General features: G+C 49.1%; 1 protein-coding gene across 4 annotated transcripts in view; it reads left to right on the top strand.

Annotated features, from left to right (window-relative positions):
• Window positions 1–1,963: 1,963 nt before the first annotated feature.
• Window positions 1,964–26,574, top strand: part of Tbc1d9b (TBC1 domain family member 9B) — a 39,655-nt gene continuing 15,044 nt past the window's right edge. For 2 of the 4 annotated variants that reach the window (XM_027427650.2, XM_035447453.1), the window contains exons 1-11: window positions 1,965–2,147; window positions 6,892–7,002; window positions 11,936–12,054; window positions 17,141–17,369; window positions 18,281–18,539; window positions 20,072–20,279; window positions 21,756–21,968; window positions 23,428–23,589; window positions 24,039–24,189; window positions 24,867–25,081; window positions 26,256–26,373. In XM_027427650.2, the coding sequence (XP_027283451.1) occupies window positions 2,030–2,147; window positions 6,892–7,002; window positions 11,936–12,054; window positions 17,141–17,369; window positions 18,281–18,539; window positions 20,072–20,279; window positions 21,756–21,968; window positions 23,428–23,589; window positions 24,039–24,189; window positions 24,867–25,081; window positions 26,256–26,373 (1,903 nt within the window). In that variant the 5' untranslated portion in view covers window positions 1,965–2,029. Of the gene's footprint in view, window positions 2,148–6,891; window positions 7,003–11,935; window positions 12,055–17,140; window positions 17,370–18,280; window positions 18,540–20,071; window positions 20,280–21,755; window positions 21,969–23,427; window positions 23,590–24,038; window positions 24,190–24,866; window positions 25,082–26,255; window positions 26,374–26,574 lie in introns of all 4 variants that reach the window. The other 2 variants (XM_035447452.1, XM_027427651.2) reach the window with 2 other exon arrangements.

Raw genomic sequence — 26,574 nt, forward strand, 5'->3', positions numbered from 1 at the left:
GTATACTAAAGTATACTCAAACTTGAAACCTCTGGAATAAGGATAGACAACCCTTTACTGCACTTCCACTTTACTTCCACATTATTTTTAAATTACATTTATTTGTTTGTTTTCGAGGAAGTCAGAGGACAACTTGCAGGAGCTGTTTCTCTCCTATCATGTGGGTTCTGGGATAAAACCCAGGCATCTCATTGGTCCTCAAGTACTTCCAGTTCTTTATTATTAGATTTTTTAATGGATTTCTCTATGTGTCTGTGTGCATGCACACAAGTACACATGCTCAAAAGTGTGTGGTGGTGGTGGTGGTGGTGGTGGTGGTGGTGATGGTGGTGGTGATGGTGGTGGTGGCAGCAGCTGGAAGAGGGTATCAGATCTCCTGGAGCTGGACTCCCATCTTTTGCTGAGCCATCTTGCCAACCCCCTACTTTCAAATTCTTTTATTTTTATGCTTTTATTCTTTTGAGACAGGGTCTCTCTATGCAGCCCTGGATGTCCTGGAACTTGCTATGTAGACCAGGCTTGTCTCAAACTCACAGAGATCCACCTGCCTCAGCCTCCCAAGTCCCAGGGTAAAGGTGTGTGCCACCATGCCTGGCTTACTTCCAAATTCTTGAGTGTAGAATTCTCCAGAGAGCACAGTGGCATCGGTTAATGCTTTCCCGAACCCTCTTTCCTATTACTAGAACACACTGACGTGCTAGACTACAAATCTAGTATGTGCAAGATGATGAGTTTCATTATATTTTCACAGGTGGATACCATACTCCCTCCCCCCTGTAGCAATATGATGGACAGCCAGGCTGAGTGACTGTTCTGTACTCTGTCAGGATAAACCTCAGAGTATTGTGTTCCAAAGTCTTAAGGAAAACCAGTCTCCATATCTTGAAAGCTTAGAGTCACAAGCTGCATTTCATTCACTCTGCCTGTCACCCATTACATCTGCCACACCCAAGACCTTGAATGCCAGTGACAGAACCCAACTCAAGGGACTCTGGATGCAGTTCAGCCTCCTGGCCTAGAGTGAATGAAGTTCTCAAGTTACATCCCCGGCCTGGTGGTGAATGCCTGCAATCCTAGCAATGGTAATGACTGAGGCAGAGGGATCAAAGAGTCTGCGATCATCCATAGTTACATAGAGTTTGAGGTTAGCCTGAAATACAGAAATATTAGAGACCCTGTTTCGAAGAAAACCCTTTAAAACTAACCCAAACCTCCCAGAATGAGTCTACCTTCCTTTCACCCTCCTGCCACATCCAGGTGACATGAGACACCTCGTACAGCCATCTCCCTGGCCTTTACCAAAATAAATATGATTCACACCTGTTGTCCAGGTAGAGGCAAGAGCACCTTTGAGTTAGAAACTGTCTTGTTCCTAATTGCTTCACCGGTCTCTAGTTGACAGAGCCCACAGACGCTAGTTTTGCTTCATGGTTCAGTGAGTGGCAGGAGCCCTGGGCTGGGATCTGAAGGTGGATATGCACTATGAGTGATTGCCTCCTTCTGGCCAGGAGAGGGAAGAGCGGGGCTCTGTGCTCCTAGACCATAGCGAGGCCCGCTTATGCAAAAATGTGCCCAACAGTGACCCCAGCCTTAAGGCCACCTCAACCCATCTGTCAGATGGGGTGAGAGCACTATTTCCAAGGACACCAGCTGCCTCGGAGCTTCTTGACAACTGGACTCTTGAGGATTCCAACTTTAGACTTAGGCGTCAGGATTCCGAGGCTGACCAGGAGCTGCTAACCCTTCTCCAGCCATTAGCACGCCTGGGCTGCACAGTTGGCGGAGGGCATGTGATTTCCCCATCAACTGGACAGCGTTGGCGGGGCTGGGCGGGACTGCGAGGCCAGGAGAGAGCAAGGAGGGCGGCGTTGCGTGCGAGCGCGGCCACCAGGGGGCGCCATCCTCCGGGCTGGCGTCTCGACCCCGCCCCGGCCGTTCGGCTCTGCTCGGCTCGGCTCGGCTCGAGCGCAGCGACGGCGGCGCGCGCTTCCGCCTCGCGGGCTCTGGCCCGGGTGCGAGCGGCCGCGCGATGTGGCTCGGGCCGGAGGAGGTGCTGGTGGCCAACGCGCTGTGGGTGACGGAGCGGGCCAACCCCTTCTTTGTGCTGCAGCGGCGCCGGGGCCACGGCAAGGGCGGCGGCCTCACGGGTGAGCGGGGCGCGGGTGGCCGGGCCTGTGCGCACCGGGCCTGGCGGGACAGCAGGACGCGGCCAGAGGGCCAGCGGGCACGCGCAGCGACGCGAGGGGTCGGAGAGCGGGCGGGGAGGATCGTCCCAGGACCGGTGGCAGGGGAGGGCAGCAGTGATCTCCCGGAGACGTGTGCACACTCCTGCAGAGGAACTTAGCAGCCAGAAGCGTGCAGAGTTCCCCCAGCTCGCCTTCTGCCTCAATTTCTCCAAGTGACTCTGAGGGACCAAGTGGGATAAACACACATTTTCTTTTGCCCTCTTCTTTTTTTCCAACTCACCCAGGAATTGTCTCTTTATGAAGATCAAAGATGCTCTGTTCCCCTTCCTCCAGCTTCTGTTCACATGGTGCCATCAGAGCTCCAGACCCAATGCTTGTTTTTGCATAATTATCAGTGTATATGAAGCGTGCCCCTGAGAAAGCCCAGATGCCCCTTGGGTGTCTGGGCACCACCACTCATACAGAAGCAGCTGGTGTGGGTGCCTCTGATGTTGTGTGACATGTGCGATTGTGGGAGTCTACTGAGCAGGATTTATTCAAAGCCCCTTGTGCTCCAGAGCCGTCAGGTATTGCAGGAACAGGTCTGGCCCTACAGGAGACTCCAGTGGACCCTTCTGGGTGCCATATCGTTCGGTTTATAAAGCGAATTCTCTGCGAAAGGCCCTATTTTCAGTGTGGCAGCTAACAGTCCTGCCAGATGCAGTTGGAGGCTTCTTATAGGTGCCATCAGCTGCCAGGCTGTCATGAACCACACTTCTTAATGTGGAAGGAACTGTACCTTTTTCAAGAAAACTCAATGTTCTCTTCCACAGTCAGGCTCCTTCCCGAAGGGCCTGGAGATTACTGAAGGTAGTACTGTACCGGCCTCCAGGACCCAAAGTTTATGGACAGTTAGGTAGCAGCTGTCCTGGGCAGCCCAATGACCAACCTTGGAAGGCCACAAGGCCACTGGGGAACACAGGAAACCATATGACAAATCCCTTTTGTTACATCATTCATCTCTGTGTCCCCCTAGGCTGAGCTTCCAGAGTACTGCCCCAGCCATTCTATGGACTCCTCCGAATCCCACTGATCGAGATTTGTGCAAGCAGCTGTAGCTATTGTGCCTTCACAGATGTCAGTTCTGAGCATTGTCTCCCTAAGAGAGATCCATCAGTAATGCAGATTTATTCAAACCTCTTTTCCTGGGTCCTGGCAGCAGGACCCAGGTCCAAATCCCAGCAGCCACATGGTGGCTGACAGCCAGCAGTAATTCCAGTTCTAGAGGATCCAGAAACCTCCTCAGGCCTCCATGGCCACCAGACATACTTGTAGATACAACACAGAAAAAGCAATGAAATGAGCCATCCATGTGGTGCACAGAAGGCAGAGGCAGATCTCTGAGTTGGAGGCCAGCCTGGTCTACAGAGTGAGTTCCGAGACATACAAGGCTACAGAGAGAAACCCTGCCTCACAACACAAAAACAAAAGAAAGGAAATAATTTTTTAAATAGCAATAATAACTAGCCAACCTGGAGTTCTCATTAAAGAGTGGACGTGAGAAGATGGTCAGCAGATTAAAAAGGTCTCAGGTCCTCAATATGGCTATGCCAGTAATTTATCCAGAGACTAAAAGAATATTCCCAAGACCAAAAGAAAAACCTCAACATGGACATTGAAAAGTTTACTCCAAGTGGGGCGGGTAGTGGTGCATGCTTTTGATCCCAGTACTCAGGAGGCAGAGACAGGAGGATCTCTGTGAGTTTGAGATCAGCCTGGTCTACAAGAGCTAGTTCCAGGACAGCCTCCAAAGCCACAGAGAAACCCTGTCTCAAAAAAAAAAAAAAAAAATTTACTCCAAACTCTGGGAAAACTCGAGTGTGCCTTTTTCCTTTTGTTTTTGAGGTAGTCTCACTATTTAGCTTTGGCAGACCTGGAACTTGTTACATAGACCAGGCTAGTCTGAAGTCACAGAGGTCAGCCTGCCTCTGCTTCCTGAGTGTGAGGATTAAAAGTGTGCGCCATTTAACTGCAATTTATATACTTTCCGTGTGTGTGTGTGTGTGTGTGTGTGTGTGTGTGTGTGTGTGTGTGTATTTGTATGCACACATGCATGCAGGAGCCCATGCATGTGTGTGCTGAGGCCAGAAGTTGACATGGGTGTCTGTTTCTCCAGCTCTCCTCCACCTCCACCTTGTGTTTTGGGACGGTTGGCTGGCCATCGGATTCCAGTAATCCCTCTCCACTCTGCTTCCCTCACTGAAGTTACAGGCACAAGCTGCCACACCCATCTTTATGTGGGTGATGGGCATCTAGGCTTAGATCCTCCTGCTTGCATAGTAGGCATTTTACGCTGAGCCGTCTATCTCCCTAGATGCCTAACCGCAATTAGGGTGACTTTTTTTTTTTTTTTTTAACATTTCAGTAAAACAAGTGAGAAACCATCTGTTTGGATGTGTCTATTTTGTAACCATCCATCGAATTTATTAAAGATGGAGGGGGTCAGATGAAAAATGGTATGTAGCAAAAAGTATTTAAGATGAATAATAAAACTGATAGAAACTGTTTTGTGTGCCAAGAAGAGAGCAGCGGAGTGTTTTCGGATCTCCTTGAAAAGGAAGGCATACATTTCAAACAGGAACAATGGACAGGGTTTTTTGTTGTTGTTGTTGTTGTTGGGTTTGTTTTTTTTTTTTTTGATTACTTCGTTATTTAAGTAATCAAGAAGAGTGGATCAGAAGGGCAGTGGTAGAAGATAGGGGTTTCCTGCCGATTTACCAGGAAATGATGACACTGACAAAGAGCACTGCCACAATGTGTGTCATCAAGCCAAAGGGTACGTGGTAAAGAGAACTTGAAATGCCCTAAAATGCTTCAGTTCCAGAAAGAAAAAAAAAAAAATGTCTTTCAAAATCTGATGATTCAAAAAAAATGTTTCCTTGTCCTGTTCAGCCATGACTTTGAAGGCTGCCCAAGTCTTCCAGAATTGCAAAGTGTGATGACAATCACAGGAAAAAAAAAAGGCTACATTGTCCTCTTGGGTTTGATATGGAAAGTGTTACAATGTCCAGAGTTCTCAGCCAACACTGCCGGAGGGAAGGGGCATTCTTAAGAGCTATCTGGCAGTTATGTAAAAGATAGTGTAAGACTAGCAAGATGGCTCAGAGGGTAAACATGTTTGCTGAGTAGGCCTGGAGACTTGAGTTCGATCCCCAGATCCGGTAGTAGTAGGAGAAAACCACCTCCTGCAAGTTGTTGTCTAGCCTACTCGTGTGTGCTGTGCCACAAGTGACTCCCCAAGCAGTAGTGATTAAAAAAATTAATTATAAAAGATAAATTGTGTAAGCCAGGTATGGTGACCCACTGGTGATCCCAGAACTCATGAAGCAGAGGTGGGAGGGCCATGTGTTCAAGGCTAGCCTGGACAACACAGCCCCTGTTTCAGAAAGCAAACAAAACAAGACACTGCTATTTTCCTGGATTTTGTGATATCTGTGGTATTTTTCTTTTTTATTTTAATTTGTAATATATTTTTCTCATTTTAAAGAAAATATTTAGCTGGAGTTGTAGGTAGGTCAGTGCTATGATACCTGCCCAGCATGTGTAACCCTGGGTTTGATGCACACACACAAACACACACACACACAGAGTTAAAGAAATGTTGGTGCTGGAGAGATGGCTCAATGGCTGCTCTTCCAGGGGACCTGGGTTCAATTCCCAGCACCCACATGGCAATCATAGCTGTCTGTTGCTCCAGTTCCAAGGGACCCAACACCCAAACACCAAAGCACATAAGAAGTTATTAAGAATACAACTGGGGGCTGGAGAGGTGGCTCAGAGGTTAAGAGCACTGACTGCTCTTCCAGAGGTCCTGAGTTCAATTCCCAGCAACCACATGGTGGCTCACATGAGATCTGGTGCCCTCTTCTGGTGTGCAGATATACATGGAAGCAGAATGTTGTCTACATAATAAATAAATAAAATCTTTAAAAAAAAAATACAACTAAAGCCTGGCATTGGTGGCACATGGCTTTAGTCCCAGCACTTGGGAGGCAGAGACAGGCAAATTTCTTTGAGTTCGAGGCCAGCCAGGTGTACAAAGCTACACAGAGAAACCCTGTCTCGGGAAAAAAAAAAAAAAACTCCATTGGTAGAGGGCTTCCTAGCATGCACAGAAACTCGGGTTCACCCCCAGCATCACATTAAGCAGGCTCATGTGTATAATGCCAACACTAGGGAGGGTTGGGGCTGGAGGATCTGTTGAGTCATCCTTGGCTTTTCAAGTTTGAGGCCAGCCTGGCATTCTTGAATAAATAAAACCTATATTTTGTACTTTTCTGCAAAAGACCCTCCCAGAATTGAGTTTTGAGTCCTGTTAAACATTTACCGTAGCTCGGCACGCTTGACACAAACTCCAGCACTTGGGGAAGAGAGGCAGACAGATCTTTATGAGTTCAAGGCCAGCCTGACCTGCTTAGTTCCAGGCCAGCTAAGACTGATTAGTGAGGGCCTGTGTCAAAAGACTACTGCAAGTATTTCTGAGCCAAGAAATAACAGATGCTTCCAGCAGAAACAGGAGGGGAAGTTTTGAGAATCTCTAGCCTGTGAGTAAGAAGTCCGGCTGTGTAGCCCTGCTGAGGCTCCCTGACATGGTACTGTGTGAGCTGTCTCAGGCCAGGCCTGGCCCCCAGGGCTCTCACTTTCCACCTCTCTGCCCTGCCCATAGGTCTTCTCGTGGGCACCCTGGATGTGGTCCTGGACTCCAGTGCCCGTGTGGCCCCTTACCGTATCCTGCACCAGACCCAGGACTCACAGGTCTATTGGACGGTGGCATGTGGTAAGTGCCCTGAGTCATGAGGTCACACTGGGAGGGAGGGGACAGGGAATTTAGGCTTGGACTTCGCTAGAGCCTGTGTTCTGTCTTCCACCTTGTCTCAAGGGAGATACAGTTGGACCTCATAGTTTAAAGATCCAGCACTTTCTGATCCCATTTCTTACTCAGATTCACTTGTAGCCTCCTCATTGACACAGCTAGCATTTTGATACTCTTACACGTGTGATAAGAAAGTTTACTCCTAGGATGGCCTGGGTCCCCAGCTGAGCTGGGTCAGGGCAGCTCTTGGCCTTCTTATTTTGACTCTCTAATGGAAGCACTCTGTGGGGTGACATGTTTCCCCATCTGTCTGCTCTCTGTTGATTTCACTGATGAGGATGAGTCCCACGGAGAGTGCTAGAGCACTGCCTCCTGTCCTCAGTGCAGGAAGATGGGGTGCCCCTCAGAAAGAGGGCTTTGGAGAAGCTTGTGGAAGGTTGAGGTGCCCCTCACTGAAAGAGGGCCTTAGAGAGGCTTGCTCAGGAATGAACCCCAGTGCTATTCATCCAGCTCATTTCAAAGCATCTTTAAATAGAAAAACACATGAGAGAAAGTCCTATATTGGTGGGTTGATGATACATTGAGACCTTCCCCTTGCACTTAGCCTGGGATGATGGTTGAGTAGTCTCTAATTCAGTGTTTGAGGAACCTTGTGGCACATATCCACTGTGAGTGATGGGATTCTACTGTAGATGCTGTGTTTAGATGAGGTGAGCCCATCTATGCCTGTGCAGGAGGGCGGTCCGTGTGTGCCAGTCATGCTGAAGTGGCTCCCGTGTTCAGACATCATTTCCTGCATGGCAGGCACTCACCTGAGCCTCCTCACAGGTACTTCAGTCCTTTGAAGATGAGAAAACTGTGGTCCAGAGAAATCAAGTACCCTGTTAGCATTGCACAGAGTAGCAGCTCAGGCTCCAGACACCTGCTCCTGTGTCAGCAGATATATCCCTGGCTACAAGCTATGCTATTACCTTCCTGTAGAGGATCCTGGTTTTCCTTGGAGGCCTGGGAAAAGATAACAGGTCTATAAAGTTTGTGGACCTCAAACAGCTGTGGTGATACACCCCTATAATCTCAGGCTGGGGTATGAGGATCATGAGTGTGAGACCAGCTTGGGCGATTTAGCAAACCTCTATCTTAAATAAATAGGAGATAAAGGTGTAGCTTGGTGAGCGTGTGTCTAGCATCATGAATTCCTGCATTTGGAATTCCAGCACCACATAAATCGGGCATGGTGTTACACACCTATAATCCCAGCACTTGAGAGGTTCAGGAATTCTGTCATGCTTGGTCCCATAGCAAGTTCAAGGCCAGCCTGGGCAACATGAGACCTTGTTTCAAAAAATAAAAGCCAGGAAGTGGTGGCTCAGGCCTTTAATCCCAACACTCTGAAGGCAGAAGGAGATGGATATGTGAGTTTGAGGCCAGCCTCATTTACAGGGTAATTTCCAGGACATCGAGGGCTACATAGAGAAAAAAAAGAAGGCATTTAAAAATAGCATCAAATAATTGAAATAACATAAAGGTCTAGAAGTGTAGCTGAGTGGGACAGCACTTGTCTAGCATGTGTGAGGGAGGCACTGGGTTAACACCTCAGCACAGGATCGGGGAGTGTGTAGCATCAGGGTAGAGGTTAGAGGATCAAGGGATTAAAAGCACAGGCAGGTAGCAACCTAGAAATAGTCCTCTGCCCCGGGTATCATCGGAGTCCCTCCTCCTTGGCACCCTGAACAGCCATGACCTGCGTCTGTGGGAACAAGTAAACAGTGTGAATTAGAGAGGTCAGTGTGCCCAAGGCCAAGTGGAGAAACCCAGCAAGACTCCAAATCTCCTGGTTTTCAGATCCACAGTGGGTACTAGGGGCCTACAAGGATTGCCTTCAGGAGATGGGATTCCTTTTTCAGTGTATTCTACCCAAGTGGGAAATTTACATACCTTGGTCCCAAGGAGACAAGTTACATTAAAAAAAAAAAAAAAAGTGTGTGTTCACATGTGTGTGCGCACATGCTGTGTACACCAGACTAGCTAGCCCAGGAGCTTCCAGGTAATTTTCCTATCTCTGAAGGAGCGCTAGCATTACAGATGCATGCCATCAACCCAGCTCTTTACATGAGTTCACTGGATCAAACTCTGGCCAGTCGGCTTGCATACGTAGAGCTCTTACCCACTGAGCCATCTTCCCACCCAACAGGTTACTCTGCATGGGCCTTGAAGAGTGTCTCTCTGCCTCAGTGTGTCCTTTCTCAGGAGCATACAGATAAAGGCCATGGCACCAAGGGCAGCAGCAGGGGATGGGAGAGGAAAGTGGGGAGGGATGACAGCCATTCAGTGCAGTGGGGCCTGGTACCAAGAAAATTCCTGGCCATACAGCAGAACCCAAGTCCTAGTTCACACATACTCCTTTCCCTTCATCCTGCCCTGGTCTCACCTGTGCCTCCCTCCCTCACTATCTCAGAAGCAGCTTGCCAACACCAGATGTCCTGCTGGAACCTGCCCAGCAAATCCCAGTCTCTCCCCTTGGTATTGAGGGTGTCCAGACTGGGCCCTCCTCCATTCCTGGACTCCGCCCCAGCTCTGCCCTGGTATTCACACCTGCAGAGCCTGTGGTTTCCCACCAGCCCTCCGCTGGCTTCTGCACATTGTCCCCTCTGCTCTGTTGAGTACTCACCTAGATGTCACCTCCCTGGATTCTTCAGACCCACACAGCTACTCTTCCTACTCCTCTGGGCTTGACCTGGCTGTCCTACTGCTCTTACAAGAAGTCAGCCCCATCAGCCTTGTCAGCCTCTATGCCTCGGCTTCCTATAGTAAGGCGTCTTTAAGGCGTCCTAGACAAAGTGAAGGGAGATCCGTGGACAGTTCTGAAAACAGAAGTGACACTCAGTAGTCTAATCAGCTACTGCATTCTTTTTATCCCCAGCACCTGCCAGAGATGGTGTCGTTTGTGACCTTAATATTAAATGAGTGAATCTCTTTTAGCAAAATGTATATGTAAACACTTGTAGTTAAAATACAAACAGAGGCAGGCAGACAGAATGGCAGTTTCATCCATCTAAGGTTGCTGGGAATGTTTGTATAAAAGAAAACAATCCTTGGACTGGTGAGATGTCTCAGTGGTTAGAGCTTCTGCTGCTCTTTCAGAGGACCCTGGTTTGGTTCCCAGCACCCACATGGTGGTCCACAATTTAACTCTAGTTCAGGAGATCCAACCCGCTCTTCTGACCTCTGGGGGCACACAGCATTGTACATACATGCAGGCAAAACTTTTCTATACATAAATCCAGATGATGGTAGCACACGCCTTTAATCCCAGCACTCAGGAGGCAGAGGCAGGTGGATCTCTGTGAGTTCAAGGCCAGCCTGGTCTACAGAGTGAGTTTCAGGACAGCCAGGGCTACACAAGGAAACCCTGTCTGGAAAAAACAAAATAAAATAAATCTAAATTTAAAAAGAAAAGAAAGAAATGATACTGAGAGTTGTATCATATGTCGATTTAACTCCTGAATTTGAATGTGGGTTCTTGGCCAAAAACAGAAAAGGCAGAAAGAAATCTCTTTCTACCAACTAGACCTGACCTCTGTGCACCAGGAGGAGGAGGAGACTGTAAGAGAAATGCAAAGAAAAACCGGGAACAGAAAATGGGTGACTAAAGGGGCTTGCTTACAGAGAGACAGTTCTCCAGTGTGACTCACTTCTTACTGTGGGCATCCTCCCAGAAGCCATCAAGGGAGAGGCTCCATGCTGTTGGATTGCTTGTCTGGTTAGTGAGCTGCTTGGACTGAACTAGGCCCTCTGAATGTGAGTGACAGTTGTGTGGCTTGGGCAGTCTGTGCGGCCACTGATAGTGGGACCAAGATTCATTCCTAGTGCATGAACTGGCTTTTTGGAGCTCATTCCCTATGGAGGGATACCTTGCTCAGCCTAGATAGATGGGGGAGGGCCTTGGTCCTGCCTCAACGTGGTGATGTGACAGACTTTGTTGACTCCCTATGGGATGCCTCACCCTCTCTGAGGAGTGATTGAAAGGTGGTGGGGAGGGAGGGGGAACTGGGATTGGTATGTTAAAAAAAAAAAAAAAAAGGCAAACTAACCATCCCTAACAAAGGCCATCCAGGCCTTTGAGCAGGGTTGTAGGTAGGAGGGGGTGGGGACTACCAGGAAGGGGTCAAGGTCAGCTGCTCAGCTGCTACAAGAGTTTTGCCAATTAGAAAAGGGGTTCTTCTTCAGGGCTGGGGGTGTGGCTCAGTAGTGAAGCATTTTCCCAGAATACCCTAGGTTCTGTCCTCTGGTTGATAGGCCATAGTGTGTGGGCAGGACTGCTTTTCCTGTCAAGGTTCATGGACTGCTCCACCCTAGCACAGCTGAGACTATAGAATGCTCCCTCCTCCTATCCTTGTGGTCATCCATTCAGAAAGGTTTTCCAGTACAGGTATTTCCTTTGCCTCCTAGGGCTGCTCTTCTAAGACTTTAATGGGAGCAGACAATCCCCAGCCTTTGGGAGTTTAACAGTACACTGCTTCTCCAAGGCCACCAACTTCCACTGGACCTGCAGTGCTCAGACAGACACTGGAGGTGGGGGAGGGAGGTAACCATTGCCTGTCCTGCAGAGATTCTGTCAGCTGGACAAAGAAGCTTGAGGAGTTCACAAGCTTGTGGCCACGTAGATTGTCTCTAGACGGACAGAGATACACAGCCAGATGTCCCCCTCGGTACTAGGGAAGGGAGGGCTCTGTAGTTGTGGCTTTTTGTGTTTATGGCCTCTGTGTAAAATAGGAAGTTAAGCAGGAAAGGCTAATCTTTATTGAAGACTGTGGTCCCTCAAGTAGAGAACGTGGGGCCCACCTCCCTGCTCTGAGTCCTGAGACCTCATGATTTTCATCTGCCTTTGCTAAACTAGGTTCTTCCCGAAAAGAGATCACCAAACACTGGGAATGGCTGGAAAGCAACTTGCTGCAGACACTGTCCATCTTCGACAGCGAGGAAGACATCACCACTTTCGTCAAGGGCAAGATACACGTAAGGCTCCTGTCTCGCCGACAGCTCTCGCTCCCTTTTGGGGTGGCAGTGGCCGCACACAGTTGATGATCAGTACCTGTGAGCTGTGTTCCATAGATTCAGCTGTGAGTCAGAAATAGCTGGGGAAAAGAATGACATCTCTGCCGAACATGAAGACTTCTGTTGTCAGTCTGTCCTAAGCAATCCAGCAGAGGGGAGCATGTGTACTGTAATGAGCTGAAGCTCGCAGGAGGGTGGGCACAGGCTGTATGCAAACCCTGTCCTTTTATAGAAGAAACCTGAGCATACAAGGATTGGTGTGCCTCTGGGGGTCCTAGAACCAATGCCCTGCAGATTCCAAGCAGGAAGCTGTTTCGTTTTTAGGCAACCTGCTGTAGGTTTTGTTCCCATTTCACAGGATGGAAACTGAAGCATCCTCTCATTTTTTGATGGTTCAAAGGGCCATGGAAGTGATTGTCCATTGTTCTAGTTGGGATCTTGAATGTCCCCCAAAGGCCAGGGGTTGACTGTTTTATTTCTCAGCCTGTGGTCTTATTGGAAGCCGCTGGGCACTTTAGGAGGTGGGAACTCACGGAAGGCTATTAGGCGGATGGAGATGTGTCCTTGAATGGGGATATTGGGACCCTCGTCCCTTCTGTGTTCTTTGATTCATGGTCACCACCAAGTGGACAGGCCTCTTCGGCTATACACTCTCCCCCATGGTGTACTGTGCTACAGGCTCAAAGCAACAAGGTGATGCAACCATGAATGGAAAATTCTGGATCCATCAGGCCAAATGAAAAATAAGCCTTTCTTCTTCTTACACTGATTGCCTTGGGTGTTTGTCAGGAAGCTGACCCACACACCTGTGGAGCCCATGTTTTAACCAGCCTCTGGAGTCTGAAGGTTAACCTGGAGTCTGTATTCCTTATGAAATGACACAGAACAAATGTGCAGATATGTAGTTGTATTCACCAGGGCCTTGGCCAACAGGGGAAGACATTGGAAATCTTTTTTTTTTTTCCTTGATGCATTTTGTTTTGTTTCAAACAAGGTCCTCTCTTCGTAGCCCTGATTGGTGTGAAAGTCCTATGTAGGCCAAGTAGACCAGGCTGACCTTGAACTCACAGAGCTCTAGCTCTGCCTCTGCCTCTGCCTCAAGTACTAGGATCAAAGATGTGTGCCATCATGCCCAGCCTTCCTGTTGTTTTACGTGATTCAGATACAAACTTAGATAGTTCTTGTTTGCCCTGCCTGAATTTGCAATGTAGTTAAGGCTGGCCTTGAGCTCCAAATGCTGCAGTGAAACTATACATCACCATGCACAGATGAAATAATAGAGTACTTAGAGTTTGAAGGTGCATACCCACAAGGTGTGGTGGTGCACCCCTTTAATCCCAGCACTTGGGAGGCAGAGACAAGTGGGATCTCTGTGAATTTGAGGCCAGCCTGCTCTACAAAGTGAGTTCCAGGACAGCCAGGGCTACACAGAGAAACCCTGCCCAGAAAAACAACAACAACAAAAAGGTGAATACCTTTTTATGCAGCAATTCTTGGGGCATGCCCTGTGGTGTAGTCATAGATGCTCCCTGCAGCCGCAATTAGCCCAAGCACTGGAAGCAATGACTCCCAGTCCCATAAGAGGCAAATGCTCTTCCTTCCTCTACAATCAGAGAACAGTCATCTTGCTAGCATTTTCCAGTATCTTCTAAGTGCTTATTCTGCTCAGTGCATTATCTTCAGGGGAGTTATTAAGTCATGTGTGGTATGCTTAATGGATTAGTTTATAGCCAAATAATGATTATGGAGCTAAGCATAATAGCACCCGCCTGTGATCTCAACACTCAGGAGGCAAGTAGAAGCTTGTGAGTTCCAGACCAGCCTGGGCTACATTGAGATTCCCAGGCAGACCCTTGCTGCATGCGGTTTGACAGCAGAGTTGCTCTCAGCAAGCCTTGTGAATTCATCACATTGGAACACCATAGGCCTGGACAGACTGGACCAAGTTTTTTAGCCCTTCTTTGCCCACACTGGGGTTCAAGGCAGGACCTATGTTGTTTACAGCTCCAGGGAAGCAGGCAAAGCCAAGTTGCTACTCTCCTGTTGGGCAGTAGTAGTAGTGGTAGCAGCCTTATCACGTATCTCCTAAATGCTAGCCCTAACAAACACATCAGCAGAACAGTAACGTTCGGAATGACTCTGAGCTCAAAGAAGACAGGACATTAGTTCATTTTTTGTTAACTGTAACAAGTACCTTGGATAATCAGCTTAGAAAGCAAAAAGGATTTTGTTGTTGTTGTTTTTGGTGGGTTGTTTTTTTGTTTTTTGTTTTGTTTTGTTTTGTTTTTTGGAGAGGTTTGTTTTTGGTTTTGTTTTATTTATAGTTCTGTTGGGTTTTGCCCCTTTAGCCTCTGTTGGCACATCATGGTCCAAGTGTGTAACCAAGCAAACCTGCTCAACTCACAGCCAAGACATGGAAGAGAAGGGAGGGAATTAGGGTGCCCATACTCTTAAACTTAAATTTAAAAAAAAAAAAGACAGGGTCTCACAATGTAACACTGAATAAACTAGAACTCACTATATAGGCCACACTAGCTTCAAACTCACATCCTGCCTTGCCTCCTGAGTGCCACCATACCCAGCTATCCCTGTGTCTTTTTTTTTTTTTTTTTTTTTTTTTTTTTTTTTTTTTTTTTCGAGACAGGGTTTCTCTGTAGCTTTGGAGGCTGTCCTGGTACTCGCTCTGTAGACCAGGCTGGCCTCGAACCCACAGAGATCTGCCTGCCTCTGCCTCCCAAGTACAGGAATTAAAGGCAATGCCTACCGACACCCAGCTTCCCTGTGTCCTCTTAAAGTGACCAGAAGACCTCCCACTGGGTCCCATCTCTTATGGGTCCACCACACCAACTCACAATGGTGCTGTGATGAGGATGAAGCCACAAACAGCCTTTGGGGATCACAAGATAGCCCATGGAAATTAGGAAACATAAAGCTGACCAAGGGGGCTAGGAGATAGCTTAGCAGGTAAAACTCTCACCTTGCAAGCACAAGGACTGGAGTTCAAATCCCCAGTACCCATGTAAATGCTGAGTGGCTGTGACATCCCTCTTGTAATCCCAGCACCAGAAGATGGAAGCAGGGATTCCCCAGAGAAAGCTGGCTAGCAAGACTAGCCAATCAATGGCTCTGGGCCCAAGTAGCAGACCCAGTCTTCATGTATAGGATGGAAAACAATCAGAAAACTCACCTGGCAGCAACCACACGCATGCACACAGGCACACACGTTCATGCCCGCACCTGTGAACACAGAAAAACCATCTGCATGATGGTTGAAGTGCTATACGTTGGAATTGGTGCGAGGCAGCATCAGGACACAGAAGGGACTTTTAAATGTTAGGAAAGACTCGGGTGACATTAATGAGCCAGACATCCCATTTAGTAAGTTAGAAACACAACTCCAGAGAAACCAGGAAATTAGACAGAAGGAAATAGAAATTCTAAGACCAAAGCTAATTGCTTAAAAAAAAAAAAAAAAAAAAAAACATAGAATAGAAGAGTGGGGTGGTGGATCCAGAACCTGACGGGACCCAGGACAAAGAGCCTCTGGAAAGCCACGTGGGAGAGGAGATATGACGAGTGTCAGGAGGGACCTCTGGAAAGAGGGGATGGCAGGAACAGCCTTGAGAGTTTGTTAGGAGGCGTGACTTGACCTACACGCTAGGATGGCTTACTTATCTTCAGAATTGGTTTCATGTCAGCCTGACACAAGCTAGAGTCATCAGAGAGGAAGAGCCTCGGATGAGGAAATGCCTCCATGAGATCAAGCTGAAGTGTATTTTCTTAATTAGTGATCAGTAGAGGAAAGCCCAGTCCATGGTGGGTGGTGCATCCCTGCTGGTGGTCCTGGGTTCTATAAGAAAGGAGGCTGAGCAAGCCACAGGGAGCAAGTCAGTAAGCAGCACCCCTTCATGGCCTCTGCATCAGCTCCTGCCTCCAGGTTCCAGCCCTGCTTGAGTTACTGTCCTGACTTTCTTTGGTCATGAACAGCAATGAGGAAGTTTAAGCTAAATAAACCCTTTCCTCCACAACTTGCTTTTGGGTCATGGTGTTTTGTTGCAGCAATAAAAACCCTAAGACTGTAAGCCTAGGCCCGGAGAGATGGTATGACTGAAACAGGCACTTGATGTGCAAGTCTAACAACCCGAGTTCTACTGCTAGAACATACATGGATAGAAGGGAAGAACCGACTCCACATGTTGTTCTCACATGTCTGCACATACACAACATGCACACATACACACAGAGACAATAAGTGAAAAGCTAAATAATCCTGATATTTAGCCTAAATAACTATATTTTTTAAAAAAAAAAGACAAGAACTAAATCAGGTATTTAAAATCTACTCTTTGATTTTGACACATAAGGAAGGACTGGTACTCCTGAGCAGAGACTGGGAAGTTGTTGAAGGCACAGGGCTGAAGGCAGAGCGGCTGTTGTCAGCCTCTGCTCCCTGCTCTAAGGTCTCCCAGGTGCTCCAGCAGAGGGAGGAAGGGAGGGAGGGTTAGCTACCAGCCAAAACCTAGGAAGGGGACCTGAAGGGAAGGAAGAAAAGGTCGTAATGAAACCTTTGTATGCTACTATTAAAAAGTAATTGAGGGCCAGGAATGTGGCTCAGTGGTTAGAGTGAATGCTGAGCATGCATAAGGCTCAGGGTTTGGTCCTAGCACCACCTAAGCCAAGTGTGATGGCAGATGCCTGAAGTCTCAGCATTTGGGCAGTAGACAGAAGATTGGGTTTGCTACATAGAGCATTTGAAGTCAACCTAGGCTGTATGAGACTCCCAATTACTCCCCCCCCTCAAAAAGTTAGGGGACGTTGGAGACAGGCTGTCCTGGAACTCACTCTGTAAACCAGACTGGCCTTGAACTCACAGAGATCCGCCTGCATCTGTCTCCCAAGTGCTGGGATTAAAGGCGTGCGCCACCACCACCACCACCACACTGCCTAAATTTTTTAATTAAAGGAAAGTCATGGATTCTGGGTTCCTGGCTCCTTTCTGGGACTGCTCCAAGATGCTCAGTGGCCCAAGCCCTGTTGTCCCTTCTAGGGCATCATTGCAGAAGAGAACAAGAACCTGCAGCCCCAGGGGGACGAGGACCCGGGGAAGTTTAAGGAGGCCGAGCTAAAGATGAGGAAGCAGTTCGGCATGCCAGAAGGCGAGAAACTGGTCAACTACTACTCCTGTAGCTTCTGGAAGGGCCGAGTGCCACGCCAGGGCTGGCTCTACTTGACCGTCAACCACCTGTGCTTCTACTCCTTCCTGCTGGGGAAGGAAGGTGAGGCTGATGGAGGGCATGCCTTTGTGTAGTTCCCCTCCTCCCACCAGCTCCCCTATGCCCTCACCTCCCTGAACTCGCTGCCTCTCCAAAGTGCCCACATTCCTAGTGCGTCTCCCTCCTCTCTGCACCCAGATGTCTTGTCTGCCCCCAAACCCACATGCCACCTTAACTACTTGTGATGAGACCATGCAGGCAACACCTGTGCCTGGCAGCTCTCGCGTCCATAGCCCGCTGTTGGCTTTTGCAGCAACTAAGGCCTCTTCTCGTTTCCAGTGTTGTGCCCAGTGGCACATCTTCCTTAAGTGCTTTAGATTTTTGTAGAGCCTCAGGTATATGCCACTGTCACCTACTAAAGGTCTCTCCCTGCAGAATACCCTGACCTCATGAGGCAAGCTGCAAGCCCAGCATAGCTGTCAGGTTCCAGGCCTACTGCTAACCCAGTTGGCAGGTGTCAGCACTAGTTGCTGAGCCCACCTCCCTCCATGCACTCCTTGCCCTCCTCCTGCCCTTACTGTTTACCTGTCAAGACTGCAGTGGCTGGTCACCTTCTCTGTGGGGGCTGGTATCCCGCTCTGTGCCAGTCTTACCACATTGTGACTTGGTTCCTACCCAGTGGGGCCCCTTTGGGCCAGAGTCTTAGCTAGTTCTTTTCTGCATTTTTTTCCCTTTCCGTCTTCATCCACCCAGGGCAGACAGTCACTGACGACAGTTAGGCTTGGAGCAGCGTGAACCCCATGGGCTGGTGCCTCTCTGTGGATCACATATCTTAGCTTGACTAGGCTCAGGCGTGGAGGGATGGAAGTAAATAGTGTCCTTGGGAAGCAATCCAGGGGAGGTTCTGAAAGCAAATGGGAGTTCTCACCTTGTCCACTTGTAATAGATGGTGTGTTTGTCCCTGTTGTTATCAGTGAGCCTGGTGGTGCAGTGGGTGGACGTCACACGCCTAGAGAAGAACGCCACTTTGCTCTTCCCCGAGAGCATACGTGTGGACACACGGGACCAGGAACTGTTCTTCTCCATGTTTCTTAACATTGGTGAGACCTTCAAGCTCATGGAACAGCTGGCCAACCTGGCCATGCGACAACTGCTGGACAGTGAAGGCTTCCTGGAGGACAAGGCCCTGCCTAGGCCCATCCGGCCACATAAGAACATCTCAGCTCTAAAGCGGTATGCTGCCCTCCTGAGGAATGGGGAAGTCCCACAGCAGTGAGAATGGTCCCCCTGGGTTAGGCCCTCTAACACTGCTGGGTGTCCAGCACATGCCCTCATGGGCCCACAAACAGACCATAGCAGTATGGCATTGGGAGAGCCACAAATACCACCATTGGGAAGAAGTTCCTCGTGTGGGGCGTTGTCTCACTATCTCCTAGTCTCAGATCAGGATGCTGGGTGACAGAGAGGTCCCTCAACCAAGAAACAGTGGAGCTAGAATGTAAAACCACCTTAGTCGGAATATGCTGAGATTCCCTGGAGGCCACATCTGGAAGACTGGGAAATGAGTGCTGACATTGCACAGCCTTCCTTCCTCTGTGATGTGTGTGTGTGTGTGTATGTGTGCGTGCGTGCGTGCGTGCGTGAGAGAGAGAGAGAGAGAGAGAGAGAGAGAGAGAGAGAGACTTAGGGCCCAAAGCTAGCAAAGGAGACAAGCCCCATGTACAGCTGAGGTCACTGCCATTCTGCCCATGGGAGTGATTGGAGAATGTATCAAGGTGGCCAGCTCAGCAGATCACTTCTGTCTGGGCCTCAGGTTTTAGCCTCATAGGAAACCCACTCATTTGATTAAGATTGCAGAAGTTTCCTGGGCTCTACAGCCAAGGAAAATGCTGCTGGACTCAACACTGGTATTTGGAGAGCTCATCTCAGATTACTTCCTAGGCTGCACCTCTTCACCAGGTGTAGGCCCATGGTGCGCCTTCTAGGTCAGGAGGTTGTGCAAGGATGTCACTCTCCTGATGGGAATGACAAGGTGACCATCCAGAAAGATAAGCAGTGCTGGGACCTGGCAGGCAGTGTCCCACACTGAGTCTGGGTACGTGCTTAGGCTCTGATGCCAGAAACTCAAGACAGATACGAAGCTCTCTTGGGACCTAGAAAGACATGTCTGTGTGGACATACCCTAGGAACAAGCAAGATCAGGCCACCATCCACAGCTACCATACATTTCTGTTCAACGAGAGCTAGCATACATTTTGGATTTAACTCCACTGCTCCTTGCTGGGGCATCCTGTCTGGATTTCAAGACAGGATTAGCTCTTCCCTGAGTAAAGAAATAGCCTCAGGGCCCATGTCTTGCTGGGCCTGAGCCAAGCAGGGCACAAGCAGCTCCAAGAACTGCCCATCCTTCAGTACCAAGTAGCAGAGCTTCTAGGTATCCTTTCAAATCATCCGGCCTCAAGGGAACACTATGTTCTGTCCCTCCTGCTGGGGGTATAAAAACCACATGTTGGCCAGTAGTGGTGACTTTTAATCCTAGCACTCAGTAGGCAGAGGCAGGAAAATCTGAGTTTGAGACCAGCCTGGTCTACAAAGTGAATTCCAGGACAGCCAGAACTGTTAAACAGAGAAACCCTGTCTAAAAAAAAAAAAAAAACTTCAGTTCCCAGACTTGACTTACTCACTGGAAAACCCCAGAGATCTGGAATCCAGTGTAGAAACAGAAAATTCTTTCTCTTCCCCAACTTCTCACTTTGTTTCCTCAGAGACCTGGATGCCCGAGCCAAGAATGAGTGCTACAGGGCTACATTCCGGCTTCCCAAAGATGAGCGGCTGGATGGCCACACAGGCTGCACCCTCTGGACACCGTTTAACAAGCTACACATCCCCGGCCAGATGTTCATCTCCAATAACTACATCTGCTTTGCCAGCAAGGAGGAAGATGCGTGCCGCCTCATCATACCCCTGAGGGAGGTGAGCATCTCTGGCCTAGATGCTCTTGTGGCAGAACTCTGCAACCAATCAGGATGGAGGCTGGCCCATTCTCCACACCACAGCCAGGTGACCCACAGGCCCCCTTAACTCAGGGCAGCTCCATAATTCATCCTTCAAGCTCTTGGGTTTTGCTCCCAGAAGCATTTACTAAGTGATATTCTGCCACCCATTTTCCAGGAAGAAGTGGAGTCATCCTTGATTCTGACTGCTTCCTGGCTTTTGCATTCAAACCAGTGATGTCTGTCAGGACTCCCTCTAAAGTCTATCCCTTCATCTCCACAGCTACCATCTAGGACACAATAGGTTCCAGGCCTCCTCAGGAAAGTCCCAACCACATCTGATCCCTTAAGGACAGGACACATCCTCCTCCCAGTACAGCCAGAAAAACTGACGATGACAGGCAAGGTGTGATGGTACCCTGCCTAGGAACCCCCAGCATCGTCTCCCTGTGCTCAGAAAGACCCCAACTGCCTCTTGTGACCTCTTAGGACCTTCAGTATACTGTCTGGCCACCTCAGACCTCCACATACTGCAGACTGTGCATATGGACACACATATATACACACACACTACATATATGACACAGGTATCTGTTCCTACATATATACATATATCCATCACGTACTCCCATATACACTCTGTAGATACTTCACACATATAAATACCCATATATGCCCTACACATGTGCACACGCACATATGAATTCATGTGTACACGCCCATATACTTGTTATTCATTCACATAATACTGCACAAACCCAATTTAGACATAGACACACCCCTCTCTGCTCAGTCTGCTCCAGCTCCTGCAACCTCCTCCATTCAGCCTCACACACACTTCACAATGGTTGTTGTCCCCTCTGTCCTGTCTCTTACCCAGCTCTTTACCTGGTAAGACCAGGTCACAGCTCACTGCCTCCCTAGAGACACTTCAGTAACAAGTAGCCCATGACTTCCTAGCCTTCCATGTTGCCAACATTGGCCCTTCGTGACCAGGCCTAGCCTGTGTGGCCATTGTTTGTCCCCTTCTAGAGCTGGGCTGCAGTCACTGAAGGCCTGCCCCATGTCTTCCCACCTGTTCTGTTCTTTCTGTGTGTTGCAGTTGGAGCCAAGCCTTGGGAGAAGCCACCAGCCAGTGTTCCCTGGGTACAGGGGCTATAGGCAGTCTTGCAATTGAGGGCTGTTCACATGCTGTAGAGGACACAGCCAATGAGTCCTCTTCTGAAAAGTCAGGAGGGACAGCAACTGTGCTCAGCATTCACATTTTACATTGTCATCTTCACAAAGGCCGTGCAGGGTCATTGCACTCACCCTGCTGTGACACATCACAAATGGCCATGGCAGGAAACTAATCCAGCTGGGCCACTCAATGCCCCAGTGTGTTGTGCCCAGGAGAGGGCGCCCTAAGGCCACTGTGGTTAAGCACACCCAGCTCTGCATTCTTTCCCTGCCTTAGGTGACCATTGTTGAAAAAGCCGACAGCTCTAGCGTCCTGCCCAGCCCCCTGTCTATCAGCACCAAGAGTAAAATGACCTTCCTGTTTGCCAACCTGAAAGACCGTGACTTCCTGGTTCAGAGGATCTCTGACTTCCTCCAGAAAACACCATCCAGGCAGCTAGGCGGCAATGCTGGGGGAACAAAGGCCAGCGTTTCGGACCCAGCCCCAGAGGTAAAGAAGCCACTTAGGGACAGCAGGGCCTAAGCCAGCTGAAGAGCCTCCAGGTGCAGTCATCTGCTCTCCCTGAGCCGTGTGGTGCATGCTCTGGGTGCCACGCTGGAGAGTGACTTGTGGCACCTGTGTTCTGTAGAGCACAGGACAATCCTACTACAAAGAATTACCTGAGTCAAGTGCACTGACATATCCCTGTATGTATATACAGGGTATATCCCTGTAATCCTAACACTTCATGGGCTGAGATAGGAAGATCACAAGTTCACGGCCAGCCTGCAGAACTGATAGGACCCTGACCAAAAAAACCAAGGACTAGGGATGTAGTATGCACATGGCCCTAGGTTCCATCCCCAGCGTCACCAAGAAGAAAGGGAGGAAGGTGGCGGCACTGCCCCACCTTCACAGGTCTTAATACCTCAAATGACAGGGTGAGAGTGATCATCGGGCATTGCCTTTCATGAGCACTGATCATTGGTTATCCAGCATCATTTCTGCTAGATGCCATCTGTCCTTCCAGGCACCATGAATAGGACCAAGTTAGGCAAAACATGCACTCTTAGGCTCAGCATGGCAGCCAGTCTGTGATCCCAGAACCTAAGACAGATGCAAGAGGACCATTACAAGTTCAATGCTAGCCTGGTATATATAACAAGTTCCAGAACAGCCATCACCACATAGGGAGACCCTGTCTCAAAAAGCAAAAGGGAAGGGGGCTGGAGAGATGCTCTGCCCTGAAGAGCGGTCTCTCCTCTTCTAGAGAATCTGTGTTTAGTTACCAGCACCCATCAGACAGCTCACAGCCACCTGTAACTCCAGCCCAGGCACACAGACACACACAGACACACTAAATAAAAATTATATTTAAAAATATTTAAAAAGACCAAAAGCTCCTACTCTCATGAAACTTAATATATTCTAGGGCTATGGATAAAAAAACAAAACACAGAAAAAAAAAAAAAAAACAAAAACAAAAAACAGGATCCCTTGAAATTCCATAAGAATTAGAGGGTGAATTTTTCTGCTTCTAGAAGAAACACTCAGGGCTGGTGACATGCTCAGCGGTAAAATGCTTGCTGCTAAGCCTGGTGACCTGAGTTCGATCCTTGGAGTCCACATGGTGGAAGGAGAGAGCTGACTCCCACAGGTTGTCCTCTGACCTGCACATGCAAAATGTGGAGACAGCCTCCTCCATTCTTAATGCCCTGGGACCCAAGTTCAGGAAGAGCTGGGCAGCACCAGGAGGAAGAGCCAGTTGCCTATGGCAGGCCCTAACTGGCTAGCTTGGGTGGGTTTGGTTTCGGCCAGCCAGAGAGGAAATGCAATCTGGGCCCCATATGCAGCCTTGTACTTGGCCCCACTGACTCTTGGAGACATCTTTGTTCAACTTTTTGGGTGGTTGTGCACATCAGAGGCTACTGGGCATCTCAGGCACTTTCTCTTGTGTTGTATTTTCTAGTCTCTCCCAGCTTCTCAAGAGGCACCAGAACCACCCACCAGCCCATCCTCTCCCCTCAGGAGCCCTCCAAGTTTCAGTACACAGGAGGTTCCTACTACTTCCCAGGGCCTGCTCAAAGTCTTCCAGAAAAACTCACCCATAGAGGACCTTGGTGCCAAAGGGGTAAGCCTTGAGTACCAGCACTTCAGCTCATGCCCAAGGTGGGACCTCGGGAGGAAGGCTGGAACCACCTCTGGGCTAGGCCTTTGTGGCTAGCACCAAACCTCATGGCTTTTCAGGGGTAGGCGTGCCCTCTTGATTTGCACTGGTCAGTGTCAGGTGGACCCAGGACTTGGGGACAGACACTCTGCCTGCCCTGTGTTGGGGGCAGTGCTTTTCCTGGGGGACCTTGGACCTCTAACAGGAATGGCCCTCTGCTGATGAAGATCTGGGAGGAGGGGGAGGGGACTAAGTCCTCATGTCTTCCTATGCCATCATGGCTCTGAACCTTGAGCTTGCAGCAGCTCTCCACAGGTAACTTACACAGCAGGATGCTGGCCTTGTGCAGAGGTGGGAGGCCTGCCACCCCTGCCTCAGTGATGAGGCACCACACCCCACGTTCCCTCTCTCAGGCCAAGGAGAAGATGAAGGAGGAATCGTGGAGTATCCATTTCTTTGAGTATGGGCGTGGCATGTGCATGTACCGAACAGCCAAAACTCGGGAGCTGGTCCTGAAGGGCATCCCGGAGAGCCTCCGAGGGGAGCTTTGGCTCCTCTTCTCTGGTGAGTGTGGTCCCATCACCCCCAGCCTTGGCTTGGCCAGTCCTAGCCCCCAGAGCTTTCTGTGCATGATACACTGGGTGAGCATATCCCAAGATTGCATGAGGCCTTGGGGTCCATCAATAGCACCAAGGAAAACTCACTTCAGGCCAGTTCCTCTGGCCCCTGAGCCAGCCTCCTGAAGTCAGCCAGAGCAGTACATGGCTGCACTGGTACTGTCCGTGGGCGGCAGCACAATTGAAAGCAGGAAGAGTCCCTAAAAGACAGTTTCCCTTGGGACAAGCTCTGACAACACTCATACCTTTGGCCACTTGAACATTTTAGAAGACAGGCCATTTGAATTTCTTTTTGGAGGTTTTTGTTTGTTTGTTTTTGTTTTTCGAGATGGGGTTTCTCTGTAACTTTGGAGGTTGTCCTGGCACTCACTTTGTAGACCAGACTGACCTCACAGAGATCCACCTGCCTCTGCCTCCCAAGTGCTGCGTTGGGATTAAAGGCATGTGCCTTCACCGCCCAGCTGGTCATTTGAATTTCTTAGACAGAGCAGTCACCAGGGAAACTTGGCCTCACACCATGCAATTGATCGCAAAGTTGTCCATGAGGCATTCGTGTCTCCAGTCAGCCCTGTCACTGTTGCCCAAGTGCTGGGAGAAAGACAGCTGTCACCCGTGTCTCCCCAGGGGCCTGGAATGAGATGGTGACCCATCCCGGCTACTATGCCGAGCTAGTAGAGAAGTCCATGGGGAAGTACAGCTTGGCCACTGAGGAGATTGAGCGAGACCTCCATCGCTCCATGCCTGAGCACCCAGCTTTCCAGAATGAGCTTGGGATCGCTGCACTTCGGCGGGTGCTGACTGCCTACGCCTTCCGAAACCCTACTATTGGCTACTGCCAGGTAATGGAACTTAACAGGGGTCCCAGGGATAATATCCCCCACCATGGTGACCTGACACACATGATCCTGTCCATACCCTGATGAAGAACTAACCCAGAAAAGTTGTGACTTGGCCAGGCATGAAGGCCTGTACACTTGAGAGAATGAGGCAGGAGGATTGCTGCTAGTTCAAAGTTACTGTAGGCTACAAAGCAAGGCCTTAAACGAAGTAATAGCACATGCCTATAATCTCAGCACCTGGGAAATCAAGGCAGGAGGGTCAGGAGTTCACCCACAACTACATGGAAAGTTGGAGGCCAGCCTGAGCAATGTGAGACACTGGTTTTGTTTGTTTGCTTGCCAGCTTGTTTGAAAGGGGTTTATAGAGATGGCTCGAGGCTAAGTGTGATGCTCTTCTAGAGAACCTGAGTTCGATTTCCTGCACCCACCTAAGACAGCTCACAATTGCCTGTAGCTCTAATTCCAGAAGATTGGATGTCTCTGGCCTCCACAAGCACTATGCTATACCCCTACACATGGACACCCATACACATAGTTTTTAAAAAAAAATAAATAAATAAAACAATGGTGACTGTTCACCCTTGCCATATAGTAGGTTGTCCTCTGTGTGTTCCTTGTCTGAGACAGAGCAGAATTTTCTTTTTCTGTATGTATGGTAAAGCATTCATAATACAAAATTGAGCATTTTAGCCACTATTAAGTGTGCAGTTCAGTGGCATTAAGTGCACACACACTGTTAAACAGCCACTACCCATCTATAAGAACATTTCATGTCTCCCACCAAAACCAGCAGGTCAGCCTTAAATAATTTTTAAAATAACTTGCCCTCTTCAAAGCTTCTTTTTGTTATCACCTAATGTTGTGTGTACACTCTTCCCCACTGCAGGGTCCTGGCTAAGCACCCAACACCTCAGCTTGACCCAGTCCACTCAGTGGAAGTGTTAGCTGATGTTACTGCCTCTGTTTTCCTAATGCCTTCTGATCCACTTTGACAGAGCCGTCTGGCTGTTTCTGTCTCATTGATTTCTTACAAATTGGCTTGTTGGCAAATTTCCCAGGGTTGGTCAGGGGCTGTGTGTTATTGCTGGATTCTAAACTTTCCTGAAGGGGCAGACCATTTTGCTCTGTGTCTAGCAGTGTAAGACAGACACGCTCTACTGTCTTTACCTGGCAGGCAATGAACATTGTGACCTCGGTGCTCCTGCTCTATGGCAGTGAGGAGGAAGCCTTCTGGCTACTGGTGGCCCTGTGTGAGCGCATGCTGCCCGACTACTACAACACCAGGGTAGTGGGTAAGTGTCTCCAGGGATCCCTTGCCTGAGCATCCCATCTGCTCAGGAGCTCCACTTGGGTGTGACTGCCCTTCCCCTGGCAGGCTCTCCCCTGAACAGTTCCCACTGGCTCTTCCCTACACTTCACAGCCATCAGCCAGGTTCCCACTTTACAGACTAGAAACTGAAAAGGGGTCATGCTCGGAAGAAGAGAAGCAAGTA

Source organism: Cricetulus griseus, chromosome 7 (assembly GCF_003668045.3).
Source record: "Cricetulus griseus strain 17A/GY chromosome 7, alternate assembly CriGri-PICRH-1.0, whole genome shotgun sequence".
NCBI classification, from domain to species: domain Eukaryota; kingdom Metazoa; phylum Chordata; class Mammalia; order Rodentia; family Cricetidae; genus Cricetulus; species Cricetulus griseus.